This window comes from Thunnus maccoyii, chromosome 23 (genome assembly GCF_910596095.1).
Source record: "Thunnus maccoyii chromosome 23, fThuMac1.1, whole genome shotgun sequence".
Classification (NCBI taxonomy): Eukaryota; Metazoa; Chordata; class Actinopteri; order Scombriformes; family Scombridae; genus Thunnus; species Thunnus maccoyii.
The window spans coordinates 3420610-3434769 of NC_056555.1; the positions used below are offsets into that span (position 1 = coordinate 3420610).

General features: G+C 43.9%; 1 protein-coding gene across 6 annotated transcripts in view; it reads left to right on the top strand.

The window, feature by feature from the left end:
- Positions 1 to 1059: 1059 nt before the first annotated feature.
- efcab6 (EF-hand calcium binding domain 6) overlaps positions 1060 to 14160 on the top strand; it is a 70545-nt gene continuing 57444 nt past the window's right edge. For 5 of the 6 annotated variants that reach the window (XM_042402844.1, XM_042402847.1, XM_042402845.1 and 2 more), the window contains exons 1-2: positions 6091 to 7218; positions 7885 to 8090. In XM_042402844.1, coding sequence (XP_042258778.1) covers positions 7074 to 7218; positions 7885 to 8090 — 351 coding nt within the window. In that variant the 5' untranslated portion in view covers positions 6091 to 7073. Of the gene's footprint in view, positions 1459 to 6090; positions 7219 to 7884; positions 8091 to 14160 lie in introns of those variants that run through there. The other variant, XM_042402842.1, reaches the window with a different exon arrangement.

Below are 14160 nucleotides of genomic sequence, written 5' to 3' on the forward strand. Positions count from 1 at the left end.
CACCAAAACCTGAAAAAATGCATCCTTTTTCTTGACCACAAATGGTACTCAGGTAAAGGTGAGGATGTGAGCAGTGTTGGAATGTAACTAAGTACATTTACTCAAGTACTGTAAATATCAAGTACAATTTTGAGGCACTTGTACTTCTCTTTTATGGTACTTTGTACTTCTACTCCATTATATCTCAGGGGAAAATATTGTCCTTTTTACTCCACTCCATTTATTTCCCAGCTATAATTACAGTAGCCTAGAGCCACTTTTTGGTTCAATATTCTATATGTTAAATGATCAATTTATAAAATATGCATTGTTATAGATTAGACCACCTAACAGTATGCATTACTATAAATGCAGAACAGTTAACAGTACTTCATTTTGATACTTTAAGTATAATTTGCTGCTCCAATACTTACATACTTTTACTTGTGGTAACGTTAAGTAAAAGATCTCAGTACTTATTTCCTGATTTTGCAATGGTGGACGAGGTGTTGAGATCTTTTCTTGCATATAGATCTCTTCTCATCTCTTAGACTATGTGACTAAAAGAAGAAATAACACTATCTTCCTCTCACTGAGGGATTTTTTTTCTTTTACCAGTAGCACATGGTAGCTAATGTTAGCAAACTTTATCTATAGATATTACTATAGATATTCTTGAGTAATGGACATTACTGAGACAGTTTGCTGTCGTACAACTAACTCTTCTTTACTTGTGCTACATACTGTTAAGCATTTATCATTATCCTGTCATTGTCATCTTTCTTTTACAGTCTCACTTGGTGTGACCAGTAGCATAGACCGGCTAATGTTAGCGAACAGATATTGCTGAGTAACTTACATTTACTGACTCAGTTTGCTTCAGTACAACTGTTCTTTATTGTGCTACATAACACTTTAGCATTTACCATTAACATGTAGCCTAATTGTCACTTGTGGTCATACTGGCTGCTTTTAAGCCTTGTTTAAAGTAAAAATAGCGATACCACAGTGTAAATATACTTCATTAGTCTGCATACGAAATGTTAACCTGCAATATCTATTTTGATGAATTTGTGGCCACTTGGGGGCAGCAGAAACAAGTGTTATACGAGTGGCGTAGTCTCTTTAAGAAATAGCCCAGTGCATAGGAAGTGCGCATGACGCATGTGTGTGGTCGAGCGAGAGCGAGAGAGCGAGCGGGTGTGACTGTGTAAGAGGCGACCGGAGCAGTAAGAGAGAGTTAAGTTAGCAGTTAGCTGTGACAGTAATAGTACAGTGTATGTACAGTTGGAGCTGTTCTGGCAGAGAATAAATGCTGCAACTCCTCAAGATTGAAGCTGAGTTCCCGTTTCTTGCTTGCTACCTGTTGATAAAGTGGAGGGAGTTAACCCCGAAGTTAGCGGTGACTTCGGCCCTGGAGCAGTAAACTAAGTCTCCCCTGTGCTTCCCGACCACGGTCTGGACGCTGAAGCAGGAAAGGTTAACACTGGCGACCACGAAGGGACCCTCTCACGACAGGATAAGCAGCAGCAGTGGTGAGCAAAACGGTGAAATAAACCGGAAAAGTCTGCAAAAAGTTCCTGTGTTTCCCCACCTGACTAAGAAGCTAAGCTAAAATGGCGGCAGCTAACCAGCGCACCGCGGCCAATAACAGCACAGTCAGTCTGGAAACGTAACCAGTCACTCCAATCCTTTCATGTCACTGACTGCAGTAAGTGAAATGGAAATAAAAACGGACTATGTGAGTAAAAGGAACGGAAATAATGGACATTACAACCCCTTTCTATGTGAAAGTGAGACTGTTACAGTGAAACAGCAAACGAGTGAGACATCTTATGTGCCAGCTCGGCTAAAGTTAGCGAGCACTAATGCCTTTGTTGACGCCGACGGGGAAAGTTACCTTTTCCAAGACTGTGGGGCAGACACAAAAAGCAAAGACTCGTACCCCCATGTGCTCAATCACCAGGCCCATGTCCAGCCATTACAGCTATACAGCACAGTTTTTCCATCAGCTGCGGCCACTGCAGCACCCAGTGCAAACCCCTTTGCCTCAGCCCATCCAGGGAGTTTTGCTCAGAGCACACCAGTCCCCTGTTACTCTTCACTCCCAACATACCCACAGTTGCACACCCCTTGCTGCTGTTCACTCAAAGACACTAACTATGGACATTCATTTGAGCAGGGCAATAATCAAACTGTGCAGTTAAAGCACTCCTTCCCCTAATGTGAGCGGCCCAAGTCACGTGCACACCAGCCCAGTCCTACATACTATGAGCCTTCATCTGAAAGTGAGGATGACTATGATCACAAGGAGAGAGTCCCCACCTTACGTCCTGGTCAGTATGATGGCACCACTCCGTGGAAAGAGTTCATTCACCGGTTTGAGAGTTGTGCTAAAGCAAATTACTGGTCCAAAAAGACTATGGCTGTTCATCTTAAGTTCTGTCTGGTGGGTGCAGCAGGGGCAGTAATCCACAGAAATCCACGGTCTTCTCAGTGGGACTACAGCCGTCTGGTGGAGGAGATGGAGACTGCTTATGGCCCCTGCTCAGAGCACACTGCTGCAGTGGCCATTGAACTGAGATAGCGGGTCCACAAACCAGGTGAAGCTCTTCATGTGTTGAGGGATGACATATATGAGCAAGTGTCAAGTAGCCTACCTGGCTCATATCGTCTCGGCAGATGGTGTTGTTACTGACCCCTCCAAAGTCCAGAAGGTGCAGGAGTGGCCCACACCAAAGTCCATCCAGGAGATTCGTCAGTTCATCGGCCTGGCATCATACTATCGCCGATTTGTAAAAGACTTTGCTACTGTGGCAGAGCCCCTCCATGCCCTGACCAAGAAGTACGCCCGTTTCCAGTGGACAACTGAATGCCAGGAGGCGTTCGACAGACTTAAGCACCTGCTAACCACCACACCAGTCCTGGGTTACCCATTAGACCAGGGTAGCATGATACTGGACACTGATGCAAGCATTGTTGGCATCGGTGCCATTCTGTCACAAGTCCAGCAGGGCAGGGAGCGTTGCTGGCCTATTGGAGTCGCAAACTGTCTAAAGCTGAACAGAACTACTGTACCACACGGCGGGAACTTCTGGCTGTGGTGGAGTTCACGTCACATTTCCGGCAGGACCTCCTGGGGCGTCCTTTCATCGTGCGCACTGACAATAGCAGTCTCCGGTGGCTGACAAAAATGAAGGAGCCTGAAGGACAGCTCGCCAGTTCGCTGGAGAGACTCGGCGAGTACGACTTTGAGATCATCCATCGCCCTGGCCGGCTGCACAACAATGCAGACAGCCTCTCTAGGAAGCCGGGTCGCCAGAACTGTCCATGTAAAATGCCGGGCCCCGCCCCTCCTCCAGCAAACATCAGGCACCAAGCTGTGCAGTGTGAGTTGGACTCTGACATCAACCAGGCGGTGCAGAGTCCAGTGGGGGTAGAGAGACATCCAGCCGTGACAACAGTGACTCCAGTGGGGGTAGAGGAAACCTTACACACAGACATGGACAATTTAAAGCCCCCTGAGAGAATCTATCTCACTAGGACCAGGGAGACTGTACTGTTTCCTGGCTGGTCCCTGGAAGAGCTGCAACAGGCCCAGGAGGCTGACCCAGACATTGCGCCTATCAGGGCATGGAGGGAGGCCAGTGGCGAGCGTCCCTCATGGAATACAGTCTCCCCACACAGTCCAGCCACAAAGGCCTATTGGAGCCAGTGGAAGCGGCTCTACGTCCGAGATGGAATACTAGTCAGGCGGTTCTATTGTCTGGATGACACCCAGTACTATCCACAGGCGGTGCTGCCACGCACCTTCCAGCCTGACGTCATGAGGCAGATGCATGAGGGACCAGTTGGTGGACATTTTGGTGTGGAGCGCACTGTGGCACGGCTGCAGACTCGATACTACTGGTACCGAATGAGAGAGGATGTTGCCCTCTGGTGCCACACTTGCACCAGCTGTGCGTCCAAAGCCAGGCCCCTTAAGGCACCATGGGAACCGTCAGGGTGGGAGCCCCAATGGAGCGTGTCGCCTTGGATATTATGGGGCCACTGAATGAGACAGAGCGCAAGAACCGTTATGTGCTCGTGATACAGGACTATTTCACAAAATGGGTGGAAGCCTTCCCCTTACCCAATGACCAGGCAGTAACTGTGGCTGAAGTGCTGGCCTCTGAGTGGGTGTGTCGCTATGTGGCACCACAGATGTTGCACAGCGACCAGGGTCGGAACTTTGAGTCAGAAGTGTTCCAGAAAATGTGCACACTGTTCGGTATCGAGAAAACACACACCACACCCTTTCGACCTCAGTCTGATGGCCAAGTAGAAAGGTTCAATGCCACCGTGCAAAAGATTTTGGCCACAACAGCGGAGCGCTGTCACTGGGACTGGGACCTCATGATCCCCTATGCTGTCATGGCCTACAGAGCGACAAGGCACAGTTCCACTGGATTCACCCCCAACTTCATGATGTTAGGCCGGGAAGTGAGTGAGCCGATAGACCTCGTAACCGGTTTGCCCCCTGACTCTGAAACCGCTCCCTCTGCTCCTGAGTATGTTCAACGCCTCCATGAGCGGCTGGAGCTGGCGCATCAAATCGCCAGGGATGCACTCGGTGAATCTGTGAAACGTGCAAAGAGACAGTATGATAAGAACTGCTGCCGCACACAGTATCAGGTCGGAGATGCTGTGTGGTATCTCATCAAGGGCACAAAGAAGGCCAAGAACAGGGTCAGGAAGTTCCTCCCATCATATGAAGGTCCCTTCTTCATCCTAGGGCAGCTGGATGACCTAGTGTATCGCATCCAGAAAGGCCCAAGAACCAAAGTGAAAGTGGTTCACCATGATCAGCTGAAGCCCTATCGCAGCCGCGAGCTGATGGACAACACTTGGGACATGGAGCAGGCTCAGGACTGGGCACCGGTGGAGGTGTCACCTCCAGCCTTGGACATGGATTCTGCAGACCCAGACCTGGAGCTCTCTGGCCTCTTCTCCAACGCAGACACGGAGGAAACCTCCGGCAACACTCCACCAGATCCAGCAGGGCACACCCCTTCATCTGCTACCTCCCCCCCCCTCCAACCTTCCTCACCCGGACTTTCCTTCCCCCAGGGACTTTCAGGATAGTGGGGGTGGAGAGGTGGGTCGTCGTCCTCGAAGACCAAGCCGCGGACGTGGGCCCCCGGCCAGGTATGGTGAGTGGGTGGCTCATTAAGGACAGTTGATGGACAGTTCCGAGGGTTAAAGGACAATTCCCAGTGTTAAGAGAAAAAGAATGAGGGGAAATGTCTTGTACTGTTTGCTATTGTTGGAGCTAATTGTTATTTTATATGTTTACTACATTTAAAAAAAAAAAAAAAAGAAAAGAAACTTGAGGAGTATTTGTTTGATAGTAATTATCCACTGTGATACAACTGTATTTTTCTGTTAAGGGAACACCTTTATGCAGTGAAGTTAGTTTCATATGCTCCCGGTCGCCTGTTTAGGGCTCAGATAAGTTCATGCCTGTGTAGTAAGTGTTATTAATGCCTCTTCCAGAGTTTATTATGCTAGGCTGTGATGTGTGCACCCTATAAGAAAGACTGCTACATGTTCATATTTGCACTGAGAAACTGCACCTGTTGCTAGTTCCCTCCTACAATGGACTGTAAATATTCTGGTTACACTGGATCCTTTCAGATGGACTCTTTACAAATGAGGACTGTATACCTGTAAAAGAAAAAAAAATGTTGATGGGTATCATTGTGCTGGAGTGGAATTATGGGGTAATGCCATCCAGAGTGGGGGTAGTGTTATACGAGTGGCGTAGTCTCCAGAAGAAATAGCCCAGTGCATAGGAAGTGCGCATGACGCATGTGTGTGGTCGAGCGAGAGAGCGAGCGGGTGTGACTGTGTTAGAGGCGACCGGAGCAGTAAGAGAGAGTAAAGTTAGCAGTTAGCTGTGACAGTAATAGTACAGTGTATGTACAGTTGGAGCTGTTCTGGCAGAGAATAAATGCTGCAACTCCTCAAGATTGAAGCTGAGTTCCCGTTTCTTGCTTGCTACCTGTTGATAAAGTGGAGGGAGTTAACCCCGAAGTTAGCGGTGACTTCGGCCCTGGAGCAGTAAACTAAGTCTCCCCTGTGCTTCCCGACCACGGTCTGGACGCTGAAGCAGGAAAGGTTAACACAAGCTTTCAACACATATTATCATCTTCTAAAGTTGATTGTGTCGACCTTGTTAGCTAAGTTGCTTATTTACATTTCTAGCTGATACCAAGTTAACATTAGCATTCATTTGGAGTCCTGCTCATGTCCACCTGATGAATGTAAGTCTAATATTCTCTCTCTTTTCACAGTTGCTTTGTTTTGTTCCAGACTTGGTCCTGAGTAAAGTGTCTGGCTCTTCAGCTGCTAAATGTTCTGTGTTCATCAGCTAGATGCTAACGTTATCGGCCTCCTGTTTGGTGCTGAGTAGGTACAGTGAATTTTTAGAGCCTTGGAAACAACAGTGGCGCCAACTGTATCTATTTTGTATACTGTTTGGCAATTTACTGTATGACAATGCATTGTATTTTATATGCTCATTAAAGATGTTTTAAATATTAAGCTGCAAAGTAACCAGTAGCCTAACTATAGGTGTGTATTTAGTGGAGTGAAAAGTACAACATGCTGAAATGTATTGAAGTAGAAGTGTAAAGTGACATAAAACGGAAATACTCAAGTAAAGTACAAGTATGTTTTTTCAGTAATTCTGCATAGTTACTTTATATTACTGCCCTTCATTAACTAAATGTCTGTGCTATTATTGAACATTTACGGGAAAAATATACATTGTTTCTTTGCATCCATGGAGACAGGGTTGGTTTGACAACAAAACAACAAAACCAGGCTGAATGGTTGAATACTGTATGGTCTACTCAGAAGTGTTTGTGACAGACACACACACACACACACACACACACAGAGAGAGAGAGAGAGACAGAGAGACAGAGAGATCATGTTCATGTGTTAGCTAGCAACGACAGTCCACTATCCCAGTGTTGTTTGTCACTCTCCTGTCTCTCTCCTCAGACACATACACACACACACACACACACACATCAGTTTCACCCAGTATGTCCAAGCTAATGCCTCTTCAACCTGGACTGGGGCAACTGGTCATTGGCCCACGTCCCAGCACGGTCCTGAGCACCACACATTCCTCCACACGCAGACAGACAGGTGGGAGATCCTGGCAGACATGGATCCACACAGACAGAGGTAAGTAGCTTTTTCAACCTTTAGTTTGTATTTGCCTCAAAATATAAAACAGATTCACCTTAATAATAATAAATAATATTGACTGAATCAGCCCTTTTTTTGATGTCATTTAGATCTCCTGCAGATGATTATAGCGCTTTCATGGGAAAATAGTAATTTTGGGTTGTCAAAAACCTTTGTATGATGTGCATCCTTTCTGTTTGGTAATAATGCAGTTGTAAATGTTGTCTATTAATAAAATGTGTAATAAGTTGTTAATAAATGGATTTCGGTCCAGGGCCTTTGCAGCCCTTTTCCAAAAGATTAACTGCTTTAACAATACATTGTCTATCATACAGGTTCTTATTAATTTCCTTAAACAATTTATTAACCACAAATAGACAATGTGAGGGATACACGCAGATCTTTCTTTACCAGGTGCTGAGTACCCCAAAAATAGACACTTTCTGTTCCTTAAAGACTTGAAACACTTTAGGATACTGGCTGAAAAATACACTATAAAATACATTGTAACATACCTAATAATATATAAACCCAAACATGTTTTCAGCCCCACAACTGATGGTAATATTTCAGTGCATATTTCATACCGTATATTCCCAAAAATATAGTAGCTTTAAAGTGACATAAGATATTTCACCCCTCATCAATATCTCACCCTCCCAGCCTGCCCAGTGACCTCCCATCCAGGCCAGCAGTTCACTCTGGGGATGATGGAGCCCCTAATCCATGATAGACTGCCGCACATCAAGTCAGCCTTCATGGCTTTGGACCCTGACAGGACAGGCCTGGTGAGGAAAGAGGAGTTCAGACGTGTCCTGAAGAGCCGTCTATCTGTCAGCCATAACCAGCTCAACACCCTCCTGGACAAGGTGAGATAGAGATCCCCCTGTCCCCCTTTGTCCTTAGAGTGCAGGTCAGTTTTAGGATTGCATCCCTTGACCTGCAAGCATGTAATGGTTCTTTGAATGCATTTAAACAAGGCGGCAGCTATCAGTGGGCTTGTACCTTTAAAAGGGGGATTAAAGTAATCAGAGGGCTTGGTGTGAGGCTGGAGTCACAACCAGTCAAGCAGGAACTTTATGACTTATAGCCAAATCTCATAATCCTGTTAATAAAGGATTTTCTCGTGTCTCATCTTAGAAGCTTGAGTTAATTTCACTTGGAGCCTGACCGAAGTTTTAAAGAAGGCGGTAGGAGGCAGACTCATACCCCATTTACACCTGGCATTAAAATGTCAGCTGTATCTGGATATGTTATCTGGACAAGAGGAAACATGTTAGAGCATTCTGATTACAATGCATCGCATTGTGATCAGATCTCAGCCAGGTGTAAATGCAACCTGTACAGTGTAACCACATTCATTAGAAAAAAATCATCCCAGCAGGCTGAAAGGCCTCTTCCTGCCAGCTAAAGCAAGCCCCGTAAAGAAACTACAAATAGTGGTCTTCCTTCGTAAAAAAGTGAATGACGTCTGCTTGTAGTTAGTGGCAGCAGTGTCCTTGACTTGGGGCTCGCCATGTTTGTTGAAAAGTCCACCAGCTCTGCTTAGCTAATTTGCATATTGAGATCCGATCACAAAGCAGGCACAGCTGAGAAAACGAGAACGCATTTTAACACCAGGTCTAAATGCAAAGACCCATTGATTGGACGTCATTGTCCAGATAGTGTATCCAGATACAGATCACTGGTTAATAGCAGGTGTAAATTGGGCCTTAGAGTTGTTGAATTACTAAAAAAACAAAAAGAGTGATTACACCGTGCAACCAAATGAAGATATGCAACTCCGAAGAAAAATTAAAAGAAAAACAACAAACACCATAAATCAAACTTAATGGAGGAAAGCTAACTTCAGTTATGCTCACATGCACACAGCTACACTGACTTTATTTTCCCTCCTAACAAAAATTGCCCCTTTAAATAAGAGCTCCAATCTAGTGCAAAGTCAGTCAGACAGAAGCATATTTCTCTCAGGGTGTCTTCATCTCACACACCTACAACAAGTAACTGACAATGTTCCTTGTATCAGTAAACATTATCTATACAAACAATATGCCAAGAAAACTACGTACAAATCAAACAAGTATTAATTTACATAACATTCAACTCAACACAATCCCACGTATTTGGTTTTACCCATGACATCTATCATGATGTAAGTGTTTGACTGCCACTCCTTTTTCTTTCTTTGGAAAGCATGGTGAGTATGGAAAGTCAGAACACAGAAAACCTAACATTTAACTGAAGAAAACTAGATATTAAGAGTCCATATCATACTCATTTTCCACAAGTTAACTCAGTTCCCTGGGATCTTAATAAAATCGAATCGAGTCAAAAATTTCACAAGGATCAAGCACCACAGCAGCCTTCTCATCCTGTCTAAACAGCCCTATTCAGAATGGCTGCTTTGAGTGTAAATAAACTTAGATTCTGCTGTGATGTAAATGCAATAAACAGATCAAAAGGATGCCGAAATAACTACATCATGATTCTGATTTATAAAAAGCCTGCATTCATCCTTTGTCAGGTCTGTCCACAAGATGACAAGCAAACAACTTTTAAAATGTTGTTTTTATTATTATTACATAATTAATCAGATATTGTTGATGTAACAAAACATAATGCTGAACACAAACAAACCAGGGATAGTAGGTGTTAGCAAAGCTACAGATAAAGATGACAAGCATGGTAAGAAATCATTAAGATGGATGTAGTAAGGTGTGATGTCACCTGTTGGTTTGCATTGGAGCTGGTTTGAAGCCCAGACTTGCAGCTTATGTTTGGAACCAGGACCTCCCAAATTTCATGCTCTGGAAACACAGCCTCCTACCTTGGAATGAAGCAAACACTGAGCGCTGCACACCGGGGCTAACGTTAGCTACTTTAGCTAAATTGTGCTAACAGGGCAGGTATCATGATCAAGTAACATTAAACTTAGTGAAATATTGTGACAATAGTCTGACTCGGTGCGAGTGCAAGCCTCGCAGCCAGTTTTATCACCAAAAGATTCTCCCCTCGAAGCCTCATTTAACACAGTGTTTACTGGTGACACCTACTGGTAAAAATAATTAAGAACAGCCAAATTATAAATGATCATGTACCGCTGCTATTACTGTCATGTTGCTGCACTTTGTGCTACTGCTATATCCAATGAGATTCTCACATCAGAAAGAGAGAAAGAAAGAAAGGTGTCATTTGAGTGTCTATGTTGTGGGTTTGAGGTAAAACAGGAGATTGAAATAAAGAGGAGTTCATTTGGGGAAGTGCTTATGCGACTGGGGATTGAGAGCGCTTGTGTAACAAAGTGGAAAGGTGAAGCTTTTATTGATTTTTATTTAGAAATTGAACACAATTCAAAAACCTTCAAAAACTACTCAATATTTAAATTTATCAAACTGTCAAACTCTCTGTACTTTCCACAAACCAACCGACTACACTCCATGGGATGTACACCCACGAAACGTTCAGGTTTCGCGGTCCTTATATCACCAATCGAATTTCAAACAGAAACATCATGTGTGTTTGCTAAAACCAAGGTCTCCTTAGTCATTGGACACATGATCTGAAAATCTCTGAAAATGATACAAGCCTTGGTATGAAGCATCAGGGGAAAGTCTCGTGTGTCACTCAACACATGCTTCGGAGTCTCAGTATCGTAACATCAATAGCAGCAGATGAGCCAACTGTCAGTGACAGCTGTCAATCAACGTCCACACAGCAGACATCGAAACTACTATAAGTCTTCAACTCTTATTAACTGAGCAATGATTTTCAAAATGACGACCACTAACAGTGATTTAGTGATAATGACTTATTGAAAAAAATGATTGACTTAGTATTTTTAAAGAGGAGTGGGGGCTTTTTGAATGGGAGTCAGTTGGAGCATTTAGTGGTCATTGGTGGAATTGCGCCTAAAGGTACTTCTGCATTGGCGTCAGCCTCAAGCCGTGGTAGCTGCTGCTTGTAAGAAATGCATAAAAGTGTACATGGGACAAATGGTGTGGTCTCAACCCACTTGTCTACAGTGTAAAGCAGGTACAACAACAGATTTTCTGTAGGCGTCTGCATGATGAGTTGCTGAAAGATCTATGTTTTAAAGATTTTGGTACATACAATGCCCAACATTAAAACATTGTCCCTAAGCAACAGCACTCATCCCATGTGTGTAACAAATGTGCAAAGGCCTGGTCTGTCTATGCTAATGAAGTCATAATAGTTAAAATACATATAAAGTCTCTCCATCAACTGACTGTTTTGTGAATTTTCCAATGCTGTACATTTTTACATGATTAACTACTTTCAATATGTACAGATCTTTTGCCAAGATTGAGGATAATTCTGCCTCATTATTGTTATGAGAGGTATCATCCAGAAGATGGCAGTAGAATATTCTTTTTAATCCCTTTCAGGCAGCTGACAATGACAAATGATGCTCTGTGGCCGTGGAGACTGGTCAGAGGAGAAGTGAATCTGGCAGCTGTTAAAGCAGACGTTATTTGTTTGCACTTCTGTTGCGTTGGCTGGCATTAGTTTCTCCTCTGATCCAGCCCAGTTATTCTTTGCTATGTTTTATTTCATACATTCCTCAGCAGCTTGCAGATGTTTACCAAAAATGAAGGAATAAATAAAAGAAAAAGCCTATGGGCTATGAAAGCAGCAGCAGTAATATTGGTGGGTGATGTAGGAAGTGGAGTTTTTAAGTCATCACCCTGCATCCATGAAGCCTAATGAGAGTGTTAAGGCCATGCACCAGGATGCTTCTCCACTCTGGAATTGATCAGTCGGGCGTGCGTGTTGTGTATTTGGCGTCCGTGCGTGGCGGCGGCGGCGTAATTCCCCCTCTCCCTTCATCTTCACAACGCCTCTGTCACTCCACTACACCACTGTAATCGTCTCCACTGTTCCTCTTTGTTCCATCTCAGCGCTCACGTCTGACAGTTTGACTGCCTGTCTTTCCCACACAGATTTCCTCCCATAATATCAGCACTTTGTGTCTTCCACCCCCCGAACACAACCCCACTTCCCTGCATCCCCTTCCCACCCCTCCCACTCAGTCTTATTCATTAAAGGCACTGTGCGGGTAAGTGTGTATGTGTGTGTGTGTGTGCTTTCTGGAGAGTTGTTGAAAGTTTACTTTAAAAGACTATCACTGGAGTAGCAGCTGTTGTTCTGGTGACATTTTGATGTGGAAGTCGCTTTGTGCTTGAGGGAGCGAGATGCCACCAGCAGCCTGACAACCCCACCCCCCCACTTCTTCTTTTCTTTTCTTCTGTTGATTATTTATCTATCTGGTCTCATCCATGCCACGTTTTCAAAAGAAGAGATCGAGATCTCTTTTTGTTAAATGTCGATCAATTATTAAATGTGCTCTGGTAGCTGTATCTGTAAAAGGAGAAGTTACTTGAATAATTGAGGGGGAGAGGGGGCAGACGGAAAAAAGATCATCACAATCACAGCTGACAAATCAGATGATTAATAGGGAGCCGGTGATACAGACAGACAGACTCATTCAGACAACAAGAGAGAAAGTCCACTGCATCATCCTCCCCTTTGCTGGATGTCTTTTTTCCTGTGTTTATTCAGTGTGATTAGAATGGATTTGGAATCCTTGTATATATTGCAGCATCCTACATTCCTATCTGGAAACATTTCCCGCAATTTGAATCCAGATTTGGCCATGGCGACTGATTTTCAAGATCATGGAAAATCTGCACTCACCCCCCCCAAAAAAAATAGCAGAGAGTGTCCTCACATGTAATCATGTTATCTTGTAGCGTGTGAGGATTTATGATTCAAATCTCTCACCTATTCAGAGCCACAGGCTGATTAGGTTAAATGAAATGAAAGTGATCTTGCAATTTGGGGCTAATTACTAAATCTCTTAAATTAATGAAATGGTTTGTAAGGATGGATTTCCAGACAGGAGCACCAGGCTCAGGACTCAAGGGCCCAAGGTGTCTATCTTGTTGAAAATGACAGGGCTCAGTTAAAAGTGGGGATGTCCTGATCTAATTATTTTTCCTCCTGATAACCATCAAGGATAAGTCTGGTGATATTCTTGTCTGACAACTATTAAAAACATGTCAATGAGCCACACTGTTGCACTGGATGACATGTTCCTTCATTATCACCAACACACACCATGTATTTTATATTGACTCAACCCCACACACACTGTCCTGCAGCTTGAAATACTCACTAGAACACCAAAACACCAAATGTGGATCAATCCGCCACAGAAAATAGTCTGTAACAAATGCACAAATTCTCCTGTTTGAGTAATGTTTGTTGAAAACTACAGTGCTCAGCTGTTTTAGGATATTACTGTTGATACCTTGCGTGATATATGGCGTGAACTGTCTGGTTATTCCTTTCACTGAACCAGCATCTCTGTCCCTTTTCTCATAGAGTTTGGGGAAAAATATGATGTGGGAACACAACCTGTCACACTTTAAACAGGATCATGTGATCATAACTCTACCTTCTACTACTGAGGGATGAGAGGACAACCTGAGGAGGTGGGCTTGGATAACGTAGGGTAGCATATTTAGCTACTTTATTGATTTACTGACAGTGAAGCAATGAACAATCTGAAAAGCTCGGAGACTCATCAGTCCTTCCATAGTCATAAAGCTGATATGGCAGAGCCAAGTTAGAGCCTCAAAGTCCCACATTACTCACTTTAGCTAACGCTAAGGTAACTAACTGTTGTTTGTTACCGGTGTCCGAGGCCACTTCATCAGGATGCCCTCTCATTCCTCGCTAGTAGAAGGCAGAGATATGATCAGATTATTCTATGTAAGGACAAAGTTTGATGTTTTGGAAAATAAGCTAATTTGTTTTCTTGCAGTAAATATGAAGCCACTGCCAACAGCTGGCTAACTTAGCTAACATGAGTGGGGTAGTCAAGAAGTATTGAGAAACAGACTAACACATAGTTGG